This window comes from Psammomys obesus, unplaced genomic scaffold, assembly GCF_907164565.1.
Source record: "Psammomys obesus unplaced genomic scaffold, mPsaObe1.curated_primary_1811, whole genome shotgun sequence".
Classification (NCBI taxonomy): Eukaryota; Metazoa; Chordata; class Mammalia; order Rodentia; family Muridae; genus Psammomys; species Psammomys obesus.
This window is the reverse complement of record NW_026596120.1, coordinates 16,007,566-16,026,313: the sequence shown is the minus strand read 5'-3', so window position 1 is coordinate 16,026,313 and position 18,748 is coordinate 16,007,566. Positions and strand designations below refer to the sequence as shown.

At 41.4% G+C, this 18,748-nt stretch overlaps 1 protein-coding gene and 1 pseudogene across 2 annotated transcripts in view; one reads left to right on the top strand and one right to left on the bottom strand.

Annotated features, from left to right (window-relative positions):
• Rad54l2 (RAD54 like 2) overlaps positions 1-18,748 on the top strand; it is a 99,173-nt gene that overhangs the window by 19,919 nt on the left and 60,506 nt on the right. For both annotated transcript variants that reach the window (XR_008722818.1, XM_055629677.1), the window contains exon 2: positions 16,196-16,386. Coding sequence is in view for 1 of the 2 variants with exons in the window: in XM_055629677.1 (XP_055485652.1) it covers positions 16,248-16,386 (139 nt within the window). In the remaining variant the exon portion in view is untranslated. The remainder of the gene's footprint in view (positions 1-16,195; positions 16,387-18,748) is intronic.
• LOC129693002 (putative 60S ribosomal protein L39-like 5) lies at positions 6,291-10,136 on the bottom strand (annotated as a pseudogene).

Here is an 18,748-nt window from a genome sequence, read left to right as displayed (position 1 = left end):
CCTTCCTTCCTTCCTTCCTTCCTTCCTTCCTTCCTTCCTTCCTTCCTCTCTCTCTTTCTTCTTTCTTTCTTTCTTTCTTTCTTTCTTTCTTTCTTTCTTTCTTTCTTTCTTTCTTTCTCTCTCTCTCTCTCTCTCTCTCTCTCTCTCTCTCCTTCCTTCCTCCTCCCTCCCTCCCTCCCTTCCTCTTTTTTTTAAAGATAGAATCTCTCTCTGTAGCCCTGGGGTGTGGGTGGGGCCTCTGAACTGTTTATTTAGTCAAGTGGTTAGTTTTCTATTATCATCCTGCGCCTACCATCCTACTTTCCTAGAGCTAGGATTGAAGTCATCTTGCAAAAGAATAAAAAAGATAATATTAATTTTTTTTTTAAGGTAAAACTATCAACCAGAGATAAAAATGGCCGACTTTTTGGATGTATTTCATTCATGTTTTTTTTTCCCCTATTCATATATAAGTACTTGTTTTAAGTTCGATTCTAAGTATTCTTATTTTCTGTCAAACCTCTTATACACTATATTTTAAAAATAGTCTTGAAACCTTAAAATTTACACTAATGTATGTTGTATAGTCAGATATGTTTTTCCTAACTAGGTCAATGGCTTTTTTGGCAGAGTGATCTGTTTAGGTATTGGTAGTTTTCATTATGTACCTCACAAGGTTTTGCCTTGCCTGCCTGCTCAGGCTAAGGCAAAGTAGAAGTCACTGACTAACCTAATTGAATGTGCCAGTCTAAATTTCTATTCTTTTTATTCTTTAATTAAAAAAAAATGTGTGTTGTGTGTGTGTGTGTGTGGTGTGTATGTGTATGTGTGTAGTGTGTGTGTGTGTGTGTGTGTGGTGTGTTTTCATGTGCACATGCACATAATGCATATATCACAGAGCATATGGAATTGATTCTCTTCTTTGACCTTTACACAGATTCTTGGCTTTAGGGAATCAAACTCAGGTTGCCAGGTAGACAACTATCTTCACTGGCTGAGCCATAGTGATGGTTAGTATTAAATGTCAACTTGACAGAATCTAAGATCACCTGGGAGAAGAATCTCTTGGTATCCTTCTAAGGAATTAGCTTGGTTGTATTAACTGAGGAGGCAAGGTATGGCCAACTGTGGGTGTCACCATTCCCAAGTCAATGGGATCCTAGACTGTGTAATAGTGGAGAAAGGGAGCTGAACTGATATATGCATTCATGTATTCCTTGTTTTCTGATTCCTGCTGGGGAAACAATGTAACCAGTTGCTGAGAGCTCCTGCTACCAGCACTTCCAGCAATGATGAACTGTACCCTAGAACTGTGAGCCAGAATAAATTCTTCCTCCCTTAAGTTGCTTTTGTCAGAGTATTTTATCACAGCATTGTGGAAAACAGCTAAGACAGCCATGTTGCCGGCCTTGTTCTTCCATTTTAAGACAGTCTCACATAGCCCAGGCTCACTTCTGTTATTATTTCTTAAATGATCTGCAAAGAATACTTTGTGAATTATACACAGGCTGGAACTCACTCTGTAGACCAGGCTGACCTCGAACTTAGAGAACCACCTGCCCCTGTAGGTGTGTACTAAGTAAGCTGCCTCATTTACAGGAAGATAGAGCTAGAAGGGGGATGCCTGTTTTACAAGTGAGCAGAGCTCTCTTTCTTGAGAGGTTAAGTAATTTGCCTAAGGTCATGTAACAGAATGACTTATACTTAAAAAAATTAATTTTGTTTTTTAATTTTCTGTTTGTAGAAACAGCATTGCCAGGCTGGGCCATGGTGGTACACACCTTTGATCCCAGTGCTCAAGAGTCAGAGGCAGGCAGATCTCTGTGAGTTCCAGGCCTGCCTGGTCTACAGAGTGAGTTCCAGTACAGCTAGGGCTATATAAAGAAAGTCTGTCTCAAAAGAAAGAAACAGCATTGCCAGGCATCCTTTTCTCTTTCTCTCTCTCTTTGGGGGGGGGGGGAAATATATATATATATTTATGCCACTTCTTTCACTTTATTCAGTGAGGATTAAACCTAGAGCCTTGCATGTGCTAGGGAAGCTCCCCACGATCGAACTACTTGTCTGAGTCCCCTGGGTTTTGAATTCTATGGAAGTGTTTTAGCATCTTTTGAGATAGTTCCATAGCTTGTCTCCCTTAAAGAATCTGTTATCGGCATATTGTAAGGGTCTCATTCTAACTTGTGCTTCTGTTTGCTCTTTCTTGTGTTTGTACTTTTGGATTATGAGTTTATCATTCAGCAAGGCTTCATCTGGTGAAAACTTAGAGCCTCTACTTAAGATACTTTGCATTTGCTATTTAGGCATCAAGGCGTACACTCACCATAGGGCGATTTTATTTCATTTTTTGGTTAGTATAGGTTAAATGGATACTTAAAACTCAGATTGGTGGAAGGCTAACTGTTAGTTCTAGATTTCTGTTAGATAGCCTTTGCCCTGTCCTTACGATAGTTAATTTTAACCTTCAGTGTGATTAGGTTAAGAGTTGCCTAGAACATCTTTGATTGTATTTGTGTTAGTGTTCCTGCAGTTGATTGGCTTGTGAAGTTCTGATCTAGCCAGTGGTTTAATCTGTTGATAGGTCACATTATTATTCTGCTTTTATTTAATATGTATGAGGATTTTGTGCACCACTTGCTTGCCTCCCTGTGCCCACAGAAGCCAGAAGAGGGCAACAGACCCTAAGGCTAAAATTATTGACAGCCAAGAGCTGTTGTAGGTACTGGGAATCAAGCCTGGCTCCTGGAAGATCAGGCCACTGAGCCAACTCTCTAGTTTCAAATTATTATTACTTTAAAAAATTATTGTATTTATTCATCTGTGCGTGTGCGTGCGTGCGTGCGTGCGTGTGTGATTAGAGGACAGTTTACAGGTTGGTTCTCTCTTTCTGGGGATCAAACTCAGGTTGTTGATCTTGATGGCAAGTTCCTTTTTACACATCTCACTGTTAATCCCACCCCCCTTGTGAGAATAAGACCACTACCACAATTTTTGAGCCAAATTTGAAGTAAGCCAAATTTGATGGTGGTCACTGGCCAGGACCATGCCTGGAGAATGGCCACAAACCACATTAGTCAGGTACTTACAAGGGCAAAACCTATAAGGCTATGTAACTTTCTGCTTTTGTTGGGGCAAACATTGGGGGCAAGCATGCATTCTAAAGTACTTCCTGCTTATGTGTGATCAAGCACATCCTGAGCAGTTGAGGCAGCCAACCTTGTTTACAGAAGTAAAAACAGGTGTTTGTTATCTTATATGAACAGCACCCCACCCCCTGCATTAGAGGAAGTTATTTGTCTTTGGCCAATTGGGTCTCACAGGTTTATCTGTTCTTGGGCAAGTGGACTTACAGGTTAGAGGCATTTTTGTTTTATGGATCTCTTAACAGTAATTTAAACTTAAAATATTAGCCCCCATGTTATCAATCTTTTTTTTTTTTTGTTTTGTTTTGTTTTGTTTTGTTTTGTTTTGTAAAGATAAGAGTTTTCTCCAATCTGGCCTCAAACTGGTGATATTTCTGCCTCAGCCTCCTGAAAGTTGAATTAAAAATCTGAACAAAGTAGCTGGAGAAAGATGGCTCAGCAGTTAAGAGAACTGGCTGTTCATCTGGATTCAATTCCCAGCACCCACAGGGCAATTTAAAACTGTCTGTAATTCCAGTTTCAGAGGTTCTGACACCTCTCATAGGTATACATGCAGGCAAAACACTAATGCACAATAAATAATAATAAATAATTAATAAAGTAGGGCTGGAGAGATGGCTCAGAAATTAAGGGCACTGGCTGTTCTTCCAAAGGTCCTGAGTTCAGTTTCCAGAATCCACATCAGGTGGCTCATCACCATCTATAGTGAAATTTGGTGCCCTCTTTTGGCCTGCAGACACACATGCAGGCAGAATACGGTATAAATAATAAATAAATAAAGCTTTAAAAAAATAAAACAAAGTTAAAAAAATCCAAACATTATTGGGAGGTAGGAGCGAGTTGCCAGAAGTGGATTGCTGGAGGTTGTGTCTTGTTTGACATTGGCCTTTTCCTGTTTGTACTTTTGCCATTTTCTGTCTGCCATGAGGTGAACAGTTGTGATCTACTATGTTCTTCCTCCATATTGTTCTCATCAAAAGGAGCTAGCTGACCTTGAAACCTGGTCCTCTTGCCTTTATACTCCCCTTACAAACCAAGTGCTGAGCTTGCCATTGTGTGCCATCATACTTCTATAATTATTCTTATAATGCCTATATTTTATTTACTATAAAAATGGTAAAGTTTAGAAGCTGGGGAGATAGTTTATTTGGTAAAGTGCTTACCATGCAAGCATGAAGATATGAATTGGATTCCCAGAACCCTTGTTAAAAAGCTGGATATAGTGGCATTCTCTTGTAATCTAAATGCTAAGGAGGTGGAGACAGGTGGATCCTTTGGGCTCTCTGGCCAGCCAACGTAGCCTTTCCCTACTAAGCCATTTTTTTGGTCACTGTCCCTGGGTTTGTGCTACTCTGTTAGCTATCACCATTGGTTTAACTGGACCTTTTCTTCAGCCTTACCATTATGTAACCATGAATAGTTACACTCCTCATTCTTGCATGCTGTGGTGAATGGGTGGATCTATTAGCTTGTCATCCTGCCCTTTCTTAATCCCTTATACCCCTTCTCATTTTGGGGTAGATTTTTTGTTTGTTTGTTTTTGTATTTTTTGGCTGCAATGCTGAGAAAATGTATATTTGAGAAGAGGTCATAAGAGTGTTTAATGACTGTCTACAGCTGAGTGGCCAGAGATTGTACCTTCATTAGCCCTCTTGCTCCAAAGCAGGCCTGGGTCTCTAAGATTTGGGAGTTGTGTCTAGTGTCTCATTTTCTACTTTTTGTGTGCGCATGTATGTGAGCGCATGTGGAAACTCAAAAGACAACTTGTGAGTTGGTTCTTTCCTTCTACCATTTGGGTCCTGGGGGTCAAACTCAGGTCTTCGGGCATGGTGGCAGGTGCCTTTATTCAGTGGGCCACCTCTCTGGCCCTACTCTTCACTCTTCACCTCTATTGTCTCATATATAGTCTTTGCTAATTGTTGTAGGTTGACCCAGTGAGCACTAATGAGTCAGAACTAGCCTCAGGGACTCTTTTTGTGTTGTTGATGCTTTGTTTGAGACAGTCTCTTGGTGTAGCCTAGGCTGTAGGTCCTCTACCTCAACCTTCTACAGGCTTGAATTATATTCCTGTGCATCCCTCCAAACCACATGTCACTATGCTGGGCTGGGGGCTGAGCCTAGGGCTGTGACGGACAAGCACTGTGTCAAGGAACTACAGCCCCTCCCCCCCTTTAAAGACAGGCTCTTGCTATATAGTCTAGGCTGGACTCAAACTTGATTCTCCTGCCTCAGCCTCCTGTGCTGAGCTTGCAGATATGTGCCACCGTGTTCTGCCAGATGATGTTTTAAACTGTAGTAGGATAAATGTGTGTATTTCTGGGTACCTAGGGGACCAGATGAGAGTGTGAGTATATTCAGGCAAGTGTTTAGTGTGAGAGGGAAGAGAGTGAGTTGAAAATTCCCTAGTGGGGCAAAAGTATTGTTTTTTCATTTTTGTATTATGATTAGATGTGATTTGGTATTTATTAAAATGATGCTGGCTGCTTTAGTGGCCCCAAGTGACATTTTGTTGATTGTTTCTGCTTTGGAGACACAGATTCTTTGCTTCTTGTTCTACATCTGTATTTTCATCTCTGAAGCATGTATTTGTACCTACCTCCCAGTGCCTGGCATAGCATCTTTATACAAAAAGGGTTTAGGCTTTGGACTGAATAAGTTGCTAGTCTTTCTCACTTTTCTTTTCATCATTCTTTCTCCAAAATCAGTCACTTAACCTTCCACCCTTCTGTTTCTTTTTGTGTTTAGGTGTTGCACGTGTTCATGTGTGTTAATGCATATGGAGCTGTTCATGCACGTGCTGGAGGCTGACAGTGGGTGTCTCTCTCACTTTCGTTTTCATCGTAGTTGTTGAGACAGAGTTTCTCAGTGGAACTGGAACCTGACAGTTTGGCCAGACTGGCTGCCAGTCAACCTCTAGGCTTCTCCTGCTCCACCTCCCCTGTCCTGGGGCACAGGTGTATGCTGCTCTATCTGGTTTTTTTTGAAAGGTTCTACATTTTATTACGGGACAAACTCCACCTCCAATTTAGACAAGTCTCCAGGTTAAAAATGTAAAACTCCATGTGGTAGGATTGACCGATGATCATAGAACCCAGATGATGTCATAGGGCCCAGTTGATGAGGACCATGACTCAGTGTAAACCTTCAGTCTTGCCATTGTGTGAATCCCTACAGACCCAGCTTTGTTTTCTTCCAGTGTCTTCTCTTGGAGTTATACCTGATTTTGTTACCAATTTTCATCCGAATCCATTGAAGAATAGGACAATTTTGCTTTTGTTTCTTGGCCAGGAATTGCTTGATTCAGAAAGTCTGTGAGAAGATGTGGCAAGAAGCCGGGTTAGGCTTAAGGCACATGATGGCAGAGGAAAGAAGAGCTGGACCTGGCTTTTTATATGGGTGCTAGGGATCAAACTTACATCTTTGGTACTTGTGTGGCAAGTACTGGTCTGCTGCAGTGTCCCCCCATTTGAAATGTATTCTTTGACCATTTTCCACATTTATATAATGCATTTTGATCATATCATCCCATACCCTTTCTTGTCCCTCCCCTGCTCCTGCAGCTGAGTCTCTTTCTTCTTCCTAACTCTTTCTCCCAGTTTCGTGGTTTTTGTGACCCATTGGGTTTAGGATTGCTTACATGAGCATTGGGTAGTGCTTATTTATTGGAGCAACTCACCAGTGGTTATACCACTGAAGAAAATAACCTTCTCTTTTCCAACAACCATTAACTGCCTGCCAATAGCTCCTCAGGGAGGGTGGGGCCTCATGAGCCCCTTCCGTATCCATGATGGAATGTTGACATGCCCCATCTTGTGTAGGTGGCCACAGCTACTGGGAGGTGATGAGTGCAGCACTCAGATCCTGTCCAGAAAACGGCCTTTCTCTAGAGAAGTGTGGGAATTGATTTCTATTTCCTCTTCTTTGTTTCCCCTGAGCTTTGGAGAGGGTGAGAGAGATATCTTACTTAGAGCTGAGATTTCAACAGTCACTTTTCTTTGTACACTGGCTAAGTGTTGGTTTTTGCATTAAGTGATGCCTACTGCAAAGCCTAAGAGCAGCACTTTTTATGGATATGAATATCTGGGCAGTGGGGCCACATGCTTTTAATCCCAGAACTGAAAGAGGCAGAGACAGGGGGATATCTGTGAGTTTGAGGCTGGCCTTGTTTACAGAGAGAGTTCCAGGACAGTTGAGACTACACAGAGAAACTCTTTCTCGAAAAATCCAAACAAGCAAACAAACAAATATTGAGGAAGGCAGTTTGACAACATGTCCACTTGGCAAAATAACAATAGTAGGTTACCTCTACAACTTCCCTAGCCATGTTCCCTTCCTACCGCCCCAGCCCCCAGAGGAGGGACACAGCCATTAGATTTTTGACCAGCTTTACAGTTATTATCAAGCTTTTTTTGTTTTTAATTTTTTGAGACAGGACCCCATGTAGCACAGGCTAGCTTTGAATTCTGTGTTGCTGAAGATGACCTTGAATTTCTGACCATCTTACCTCTTTCTCCCAAGTGTGGGATTGCAGGTGTGTGCCACTATACGCAGTTTGATATGCTGCTGAGGACCGAACCCAGAGCCTTGTCTGTGTTGGAAAGCACTTTGCCTGCGCAGCTACATTTCCAGCCCATCTATCAGATGCCCTTTTCCTTAAAATATTTTTCGTTATTCATTTCAGCTTTTGCTCTTTGGATGTTACAATGTCTTTTGTTAATTATTTTGAATGTCATACTTCTTATTTGGCCCAATCAAGTTTGGCTTTATCTCTATGTTCTCTAAGTGAAGAGAGGGGGGATTCACATGACATTCTCTGCAACTACATATTAAAGCTTTGTGTTCATCTTTGATAAATCAATCTCTCTCTCTCTCGTCATATTATGTACTCTAACTATCCTGGAACTCACCATGTAGGTCAGAGCTCACAGGGGTCCACCTGCCTCTGCCTCCCGAATACTGTGATTAAAGGTGTGGGCCACAACGCCTGGCAATAAGTACATCTTTAAAAATGTTTTTAAAATCATATATTATTATTTGTTTAGCATGTGCACACACAGGTGTGTGTAGGACAGCTTGTGGAGCTAGTTATCTCTTTTTGCAATGACTCAGGGTTATTTGTTGGGCTTAGCAGCAGGTGCCTTTATCCACTGAGCTATTTCCACAAACTTATGGCCTGAGTTTTCCTGCAGCTGCTTTTATGTCCAAAATTTACAGAGTAGGTTTTGTATATCCTCAAATACTTTTCCTCAGAGAAGTTACAGGATCAGTGTGGGAAAAAAAAAAAAAAAAAAAAAAAAGCCTTTTCTGTTCATTAGGCAATGTCTCCATTTGCTTTCAAACATCTTATAGATAGTCGGTGTCACTGATTTCTTCAGTATTTATGTCTATTCTTAGACCAGAGACAGGATACTGGAAAAGTTTATGTAATTCTGGTTGTATGTTGCTTGATGGGAGGAGAGAGAATAAGTTAAAATATATGAATGAATCCAAGGCGAAGGAGAACATGGATTAGAATAAACTTGGCCATAAGATAATGGTGACACTTGTAATTTAGGTAAATTACATAAGTCTCCTCAGGAGACTCCTCAGATCTGGGTCACATCTATACAAAGAAGAAAGGAAGCTGATTAATCCAATTTCTGCCTGCTTGTTGGATGCCATTTATTTATGTCGCTGATCATGCCTAGAGCCTTTCAGAGACAGTCCAAGTGAGACTCTTGTCTAATTCCTGCTGGGCTCAGGGGAGGAGAAATAGACCCATCTCTTAGCCAGAGGCTAGCCTGTCCATGTATGGAGACACTAGGAGACTTCATTAACCTTTCTAGCCGTAAGTCATCAAAGTCGGGAGGGAAAGCAAGCACTTCCAGTTGTTCCACCTAACATGAGACGAGGTGATGTTTCAGATTTGCACTTTTAAGTAAGATGTATTTATGCTTGTTAAAGCATTTAAACCTTTGAAAAACTAGGAATAGAAACATTTTCTTCCTGCTGCCTTTATTTTTACATTTTTGTTGATTTATTTTTGAGACAGGGTCTTGCTGGCTTGCAACTTCTTGAATAGCTTAGAGTAGCGGAGTAGCATTTCACTTGTCTCAGCCTCTTGAGTGATGAGATTACAGGTGTGTGTCATCGTGTTCAATATTCTTTGAGAAATTGTTTTGTCTGTGGTGGGATACTCAATAATTCTAGCACTTGACACTGAGGCAGGAGAATTGCCCATTTGAGATCAGCCTGGGTTACAAAGTGAGAAACTGCCTCAAAAAAAAAAATCTATATGTCTGTCTGTCTGTCTATCTATCTATCTATCTATCTATCTATCTATCTATCTATCTATCTATCTGTCTGTCTGTCTGTCTATCTAAGCAGGGTTTCTCTGTGTAGCCCTGGTTGTACTAGAACTAGCTGTGTAGATCAGGCTGGCCTACAATCTTAAGAGATCTGCTTATCTCTGCCTCCCAACTGCTGGGATTAAAGGAGTGCGCCACCACACCACAGGTTCTAAAAAGTCAGGAAATTAATATTGATTCAATGCTGTTACTTAACTCACAGAGTTTATTCAGTTGAATTAGTTTTCCACTATACAGATATTTTGAAAATCCAGACATGCATACACACAACTGTGCCACAACACAGAAGATAACTTGGGAGTTGATTCTTTTGAGGCAGGGTCTCTTGTATTGTCCCTGCTGTGTCGTGACTGTAGCCTAGCAGGTCAAAAAGCTTCTAGATGATTCTTATCTCTTCCTCCCATCTTGCTGTTAAGGCGTGCCGGGACTAGATGTACACCACCACATCTGACTTCCTTATAGATGGGATCTAGGGTGTAGATCCAGGTGTGAATCCAGGTGTAAGGCTTATACAAGTGATTTTATCCACTGAGTCATCTCAGCTCCTTCCACACTGACCTTTTTTAACTATTCTTTCTTCTAGGTCCAGTGTCTAACCCAAGACCCCTTCTGCATTTGATTTCTCTAATTTGAAATAGTTCTTGGAGGAGTCTTTGCCATGTGACATGTTTGCAGTCAGTCTCTGGACCTTTGTCTTTCAATACTCACTCTGATCTTGACTTTCTCTTGACATATTAGAAAAAGTTCCATTACGTTGAGAGGAAAGGGTTGTGTTTGAATAGAACTTTTTTACGTGTCTGGAGGTTGAAGCAGGAGGATTGCTGTAAGTTTAAGGCTAGCATGGATTACATAGTGTTTTAGGCTGTGCTGGATTGCAGAATGATAATCTTGTTTTAGGAAAAAAAAAAACGTTTTAAAGAAAAATATGTAGAAGCTATTAACTAAAGAAACAAAAATTTAGTAGTATATAAACAATTTAGCTGGCATGGTGCCACATGCCTGTATCCCTAGCACTTAGGAGATAGGGGAAAGAGAATCAGGAGTTCAAGGCCATCCTTAGATATATAGTGAACCTGAGATCAGCCTGGGTTACTTGAAACTCCGTTTCACAAAAAATATTAACAGAAACAACTTGTTTATTATATAGATGTAGTGATTTAAAAGTAATTGTACTGGGGGTTAATGGTGGCATATGTTTTTAATCCTAGCACTTGGGAGGCAGAGCAGGCAGATCTCTGAGTTCTCGGGTAGCCTGGTATACAAAGTGAGTTCCAGAGTAGCCAGAGAAACACAGTGAGACCCTGTTTTAAAAAATTATGAAGGGGCTGGAAAGATGGTTCGGTGGTTAAGAGCATTTTCTGTTCTTGTGGAGAACCTGGCTTCAGCTCCCATAATTCACTGTAGTTCCCAAATACCTGTAACTCCAGTTCCAGGGTGTCGGATGCCCTCTTCTGGCTTCTTCTGCAACCAAGCACTTGAGTGGTGCATATATGTACATGCAGGCACTCACACATACACATAAATTAGCATTTTAAATTAATGGTTTTTGTGATTGGTATCAATTCAGAAATAATGATTTTTATTCTAAAAGATTCATATAGACTCCCTGCCACAGTCTTTTTTGATTTTATTTTATAGGTATGATTGCTTGGTCTGCATGTAGATATGTACATCAGTGTGCATGCAGGGTGCCCGTGGAAGCCAGAAGAGGGCATTAGGGCCCCTGGAACTGGAATTACGGGGGCTCATGGAGAGTCTTTGAGACAAAGACTTTTTATGTCACTTAGGCTGGCTTCGAACTCACTGTATTCTTGGCCATCTTCCCACTTCAGCCAAGAACAGAGACTATGAATGTGAGATCTATGCCTGGTTGATCTGGTATATAATGTGAAAATATTTTTGTTTTTGTTTTGTTTTAAGATAGGGTCTCATTATGTAGTCTCGGGTGGCCTGGAACTCGTTGTATAGACCAGACTGACCTGAATCCACCTGCCTCTGCCTCCAGAATTCTAGAGCTCAAGGTGTGCATCACCACACCTGGCTGTGTGAGAAATTGTCAGAGTCTGGGGTTATATCTTCTCAGCTCCTGTTGTCGTGTCTCTTGCTCTGCTGCTTTTCCCTGTGGCTATGATTATGTGGAGAATGAAATAATATATCCTTGACTGGTTTATCCTAGTGGTATTCCAGGGTTTTCTGCTGTAATTCATTAAAAAATGCTCCCAACTCATAAATAACACTTTAAGTGAAAATTACTTTTCTAGAACAAACAAACAAAAACCAGAAGAGCTTGATTATTTTACACATTTGAAAGAGTTTGGCTAAACAGAGACAGCTGAATTCTTAGTCCTTCTGTATCTAAATGCTTTATTGTTGGCATTTTGCATTGTTGAAGTATAGGCACTACAGAACCGAACTTGGAGAGGGAGGAGTCTTTAAACAGACTTTTCAGATGATTGTGTGTATTCTTTGATACTTTGGAACATTTCTGACAAGTAGTTTTTTTTTGTTTTGTTTTTTATTTGTTTGTTTGTTCATGTTTTTTTTTTTTTTTTGAGACAGGGTTTCTCTGTGTAGTCCTGGCTGTCTTGGAACTCTGTAGACCAGGCTGGCATTGAACTCAGATATCCTCCTGTCTCTGCCTCCCAAGTGCTGGGATTAAAGGCATGCCCCGTTTTCCTTAAATAGTATTTCTTAAGTTAGCTGTAGTGTGGAATTTGAACATGTGTCAAGACATTTTCTGTATTGTGTTATGCAAAAGTCCATTGGTATGGTTTGCACTTTAAATGACTTTGTAAACTGTATATGATTTGACTTTGCGGTTGACTCAGAGGGGGCTCAGAAGCTCCTGGATCACCCTTTGAGAACTCCTGTTCTAGAATCAGGAAGATTATCTTGAAGACTGACCTAGGTCCATCTCTCTTAGGTCCATCTGGAATAAGAAGGGTGGTTGAAACTAAAGGAGAACTGACCTTCCCTAAGTCATGCAGCTGGTTATCTTCAGAGCTGTAGCTACTGGAGCTCAGAATTTTGTAAATATATCTTGAGTGTAGTGCCAATCCCCTGGGTCCTGCCCCACTGTATTGCCTTTAGAGAGTTGTCTACCATGGCAGTGCTACTGGGAATCTTGAATGTGTTAACTGTTCTTATTTTCTTTTAAGTTTCAAATTGTCAAAAGTCTTATTCTCTTTTCAAGTAAGATATTTCAGGTGTGTCAGTTTAGCTTTGTGGCTGCCTTGATTGCATCTTAGTGTGTTTTTAAGTGACTGATGTTCACTCAAAAGACTATTTATGCTCAGTAGGAGTTTGAAGTACACACCAGGAGGGATCAGAGCAGCGTCATTATCCTGTATGAAAAGGGTTTGAGGTAACTTTAGTGACCCGTAGTGGTGACTGGTAGACCGTACCGATTGCTGTGAGTGCTCTGTAGTGACTAAAGTCTTGTCTTTCGATTATATAAAATCTTGGACTAGTGGATTTGCTTATGGGCTATTACTCAGTGCTATAGACTGAACATTTTCATGTTTCCTGGTAAATTATTAAATCCAGGGTTATGTTTATATTTTATATATGTGTACATGTGTTTATAACTAGTATTTATATGCTTTTTTAAACTTTTTATTGGTCCTTTGTGAATTTCACATCATGTACTCCATTTCCACTCATCTCTTCATCCTTCCATATCCTTGCATCCTCCCCTGCCAAAAGGAAACAAATAAAAATTAAAAAATAATAATTAAAAAGAAAACATCTCACCTTGGAAGCTGTGGCATTGGTTTGGTTCAGGCCTTTGGCTTCTGCTACACTATCTATACTGGATCCTTACTGGGATTCCTCTTACACATCCTGTTGTTGCGCTGTGTCATGGAGATCCTGCAGCTTTGGTTCTACAGGGCCTTCACATGTCCCCTAGTTCATAGATGGGGTAGATGGAGCTACCTGGGTGGTAGCTGAGTTGATCAGTCTGTTAGTCTTCCCTAATGTTCATGCCATTGGGGCCAGCTCTTCAGCACTGCACCAGTGAGAGGCAGGGTGAGCTCACCCCAGTGCTACAGCTGGTAAGGGGTCAGGGCCAACTCTTACCGGCCTATGGGCATTAGCATGGCCCAGGTGGCAGCTCAGACCAGGGACTTCTGAATGGCCTTTGGTGATAATATGGGCCAGTAACATTGGCCCAGACCCCAACAGTGTTGGGCCGTGGACCTAGACATGTTCCTCTGCAGTAGCAAGGCCTCAGATGGTAGCACAGACTGCTCATATCATGCTGTTCTCTCTCTAGTTCCACTTCTCTTCATTGTACAGATACTATTCTGCTTCCTTTTCTGTCCCATCTCTCCACTACTTACTTGCTCATCTTAGTAGCTCTGGGGCCATCTGGGTGTCTTCTGCCCCACCTGTGCTGCATGGTGATCCTGCATGGTAATGGACAGGGGTCCTAGGATTTATGTGTGTGTTTGTTTGTTTGTTTGTTTTGGTATGTGGGGTTTCAAGACAAGGTTTCTTTGTATATCTCTGGCTGTCCTGGAACTAACTCTATAGACCAGACTGTCCTCAAACTCCTGCCCCTGCCTCCCGAATGCTGGGATTAAAGGCAGCTTCAGATGCACTGTTGGGGGTAGTTTTCTTCCCAGCCCTAAGCTTCTGGAATAATGACTCATGAGACTCAAAATATTTTTACAAATACCTAGGCCATATAACTTGGCTTTTTTCCGACTAGTTCATAATTTAAAATAACCCATTTATACTAATCTATATCCTGCCATGTGGCTGGTTACCTGTGTTCAGGTACCATGCATCTCCCTTCCTCATATCTTGCTGGCTGAATCTGTGCAGCTGGCTCTATCCCAGAATCCTTTCTGTCTGCTGGATGTCCCACTTCCTATTTCCTGCCTAAGTTATAGGCCATCAGCTTTTTATTGACAGGTAATGTTTCCATATAGATACAAGAGATTCCTTCTAAAATGCTCTTTCTAACTCAGGGTTTTGTTAGACATTATACTGCTGTTCTTGATGAGGAGGATAATGAGAGTGATGACATAGGATCCTGCCATGTAACCTTTGCTGGTCTGGAACTTACGTAGATTAGGCTGGTATCTCATGCCTTATTATCATATGTAGTAGATAGATATTTAAACAATATTTGCTTCTCTCAGGAGCTTAAAGGCTGTGGTGGTGTTTTTGTTTTGTTTGTTATTTAGTCAGTATCTCATGTAGTTCTGGTTGTCCTAGACCTCACAGAGGTACACCTGCCTTTGCCTGAGTGTTGGGATTAAAGGTGTGGACCACTACGCCCAGCATTTTTTTGGGGGGACTGAGGTTGTTGTGAAGCAGCTATTATTAACTGAGAGTATGTAGAAGCATATTCTTCGTTACTATGACTTTTACTCTATTGCTTTAAATCTCATTTCCTAGAATGACAGGCATCTGGGTACTTAATGGCACTTATTAGTTAGAAATTATCTCTAAAGCCAGTTGTGGTGGTTTATACCTATAATCCTTGGACTTGAGAGGTGAAGATATGAGGACCTGGAGTTCAAGGATAGCTTTGGCCACATTGCCGGTTGACACCCTGACTTAAAAACAAACAACTGTGATTCTCCACACCAAACTAAAAAAGAGGAGGAAAGAGATGCCCCTATATTTAACAATAAAGTTGTGGGGACTGGGTAGGGATGATGAAATAAAGAGAGGGGGAAGAAGAAAGGAAGAGATAGTTGTGGTATGTAGTATATGTGGCACACCAGATTGGCAAGTGAGGCAGGGAATACAGATGAATGAATACCCACAGTATAAAGATAATTTCTATTTATATGCCTGCCCTGGAGGTTTACTGTGGGGTCAAGAGGCACCCACTATGAACTGTTCAGGGGTGGGGTTGTAGGTTTAGTAGGGCTAATAGAATTCAGAAGAGAAATGTGATTCCGGAAGTTGAGGGCATCTCAACTTTGCAAAGCTTTTTGGAAGATGTGGTTGGAACTAGGCGAGAAGAGCCTAAAAGCAAACATGGCCACTGATACCTTACATGAGGCTCCCTACAAGCTTGGGCAGAGTGACAGTGTGGCAAACAGTCAACTTCTCAGTAAGTCCATATTTGGTTCAGTTTATTGGAGCGTGAAACTCCTACTGTGTGATGTTCTATGGCCATATCCTGCCCTATTCCACACAGGACCCATTTCTTATAAGTGTTCCTCATTCCCTTGATTCAGGCCTTTGCCTCTGATGCTCACTCTGCCTGAAACACACACTTCAGGTGTCCTCTAGTCTGCTTAGTGAGGACTTCCTTGACACCAAGTGTATGGTAGCAGCTCCCCGTGGCATGCACCAGCCCTCACACTTCTTATGTTCTTTTCTTCCTGCTGTACCTAGAACAGTGCCTGGGAGTGTAAATAAGTGTTTGTGTATGGATGGGCAGGTATGGGAATGGGAGATGGTTTTCAGGGAACTGGAGGAATAAAAGGAAGGAATGAACAAATGGGAACTTTAAGACGCCCAGTTTTTATTTTGTTGCTGTTACTTCTTGTCAAAGTGGCCCCTGAAATGCTTGAACTGGGCAAACTCAGCAGAATGTTTATCAAGGTAACATTTTCACAGAGAAGATTGAGATTTGGATTTGGTTTGCTTTGCTTTATAAAGCTCCAGGGATTCACCTTTCAGTATCTTTTTCTTGGAAAGGTTTGTATTTCTAAGTGAAACCCTGGTTGATTCTGATGCTCCTTGACCTCCTCTTAGGACCCTACAGTGGACATGAGTCGGTAATGCCCACTGAGGACTTCTGGGAGCCATGTCAGACGAATCCGCCTCAGGGAGCGATCCAGACCTGGACCCGGACGTGGAGCTGGAGGATGCGGAAGAGGAGGAGGAGGAGGAGGAGGTGGCAGTGGAGGAGCATGACAGGGATGACGAGGAAGGCCTGCTGGATGGTAAGTACCTCTATTGAAAATAGAGATTGCTGTATCCTTTCTTCCATGGAGTTTTTACTGGGAGAATATGCATTTCTAGTTGTTTTCTTTTCGGAGGTTGGATATAGGGGGTGTTGAGACAGGGTCTTGCTCTGTATAGCTGAGGCTGGCCTGGAACTCACGGTAAGCCAGGCTAACTATGTACTTTCTGTAATCTTCTTGCCTTAGCCTTTCAAGTGCTGAGATTGCAGGTGTATGTCGTTATGTCTAGGTTCTAGTTGGATTTTTTAAGACCGTCTGAGTGAGAAGACGTGGGCTGAGAAAACAGCCACAGATCTTCTGTGTTCATCCTCAGGAAATGGCTGGCTGTTCTTCCAAAAACTGTTGTTTGAGTGATAGAAAGATGAGCATTTAGCCAGTCTTTTGACAGAGAGGTAGGCGCAAATCCAGAGTTGAGGTTGTAGTATCCTTGCCCAAGTGACGCAGGAATGTGTGGTGGAGTCCCTGTGCTGAGCCTGCGGCCTGAAGTGGAGTGATGACTGTGGAGTGTCCTCTGAGTTTCCTGAAATCACATGTTTGTACATGAGGCAGTTATCTGAGTAGAGATTCTCAAAGCAGATTGACAGCCCCGGAGTGCTGATCATCTTCAGTGCTGGGCACTTGTAAATTGCTCCAACAATTGTAAAGGCAGCTGCATCTCCATAGCTGACAAGCTCTCTCTAGATTCTCCTATTTAAACTCCCTGCTTCCTTTAACTAACCTCAACTTTTTTTCTTCTTTTTCTTTCTTTTTTTTTTTTTTTTGACAGGGTCTCACTTTGTAGCTCAGGCTGACCTCAAACTGGCAATCCTCAGGTACCCCAAGCTAACATCTGGTTTTTGAACTAGTGTAGAAATTTTTTTTCCCTTCTCTTCTGTGACACAGGGAATTGAACCCAAGGCCATATGCCCAATAGCAAAGAAAGCCCTTGGTCACTGAACTATATCCCCCCCCCCCCTTTTGTATTTTATGTTCCCAGATAGGGTCTCACTAAGTTGCCAGGCTGCGGCTGAACATACCCAGTCAGACCTTGAACTTGCAATTCTCCTTCTTTAGCTTCCCAAGCATGTGAAATTCCAGGACTGTGCTACCAGTGCAGTTCTTTCAATGTTTGTATGTACACGTGTTTGTTTGTGTTCATGTGTGTAAACATGGAGGCTAGAAGTTGACATTGGTTGTCTTCTTCAATTCTCTTAACCTTCTTTTCAAGACATATTTCTTGTTGATCTAGACAAGCTGGCCCATGAGTCCCAAGGATTCCATTGTCTCTGCCTCCTTGTCCTGAGATTACAGATGAATGTTGCCATGAACAGCAAGCACTGTACCCACTCACCCATCTTTCCAGCTGTCCACAAACCTTTTCTTTTATTCTTTAGTCTAGGGTTAGGTTATCTAGTCACCCCTAGGCCTTCTCAATTAATTCTGGCCTTTCCTGGCCTATAATACTCAAGAGGAAAAAGCTTTGGGTGATAACAGACTACCAGTTTACTGAACTGAACAGTGTGTTAAACTATCACTGGATTTTGAAGGAGTTTGAGGACGTGTGCTCTGCCCTTCAGAGGCTGTTCATAACAGCAGCCCTCTTTCTGCACTGATGTTATTTATATTCTTCTATTCCCACCCTCATCTGCTCTAACACTGCCATGTGCTTTACTGTCCTTTATATTGTCCAGATCTTCTGTTCAATTTAACCCGAGACTCCCCAGCTATCTGCATCACTTTCTGTTTTTCATCATATGGGTTCTCAGATCGATACCCTTAGAATAAATACCCTTTGAATCCTGTCAGGTTCAGATGGATTTTAGATGCTGCTAATGAGTGTAATGCATATACACATCTTCTTTCCCAGCTTCTTGGAATCTTGCTAGGTTCTTTTCTTCTCTCTTTCCCTTCCTCACTCCTTCCTCTCTTCCATTTGAAGCAAGGTCTCTGAATTTCCTTTTGTTGTTGTTTTGTTTTGAAGACAGGGTAGGGTTTCTCCATGTAGCCACAGAGATTTGACGAGTAGGGATGAAGCCCAGTGGTAGAACACTTGCCAGTATACATGAAGCCTTGGATTTAATCCCTAGCACCATTAAAACAAACAAGCAAACAAAAAAACAAACAAGTTTGTATAAAAACCAAAATAAATCCAAAAATAGAAGGAAGAAGATTATAAAATAGAAATTACAAAGAAAACAAATACAACTGTGAAGATCACCAAGATAAAAGACAATCTGAAAGAATGGTATAAAATATTCCATTAGATACTATCTTCTATTTCTATCTTCTATTTTTTCTTTTATTTTCTTTCATTTTATCTATCTATCTATCTATCTATCTATCTATCTATCTATCTATCTAT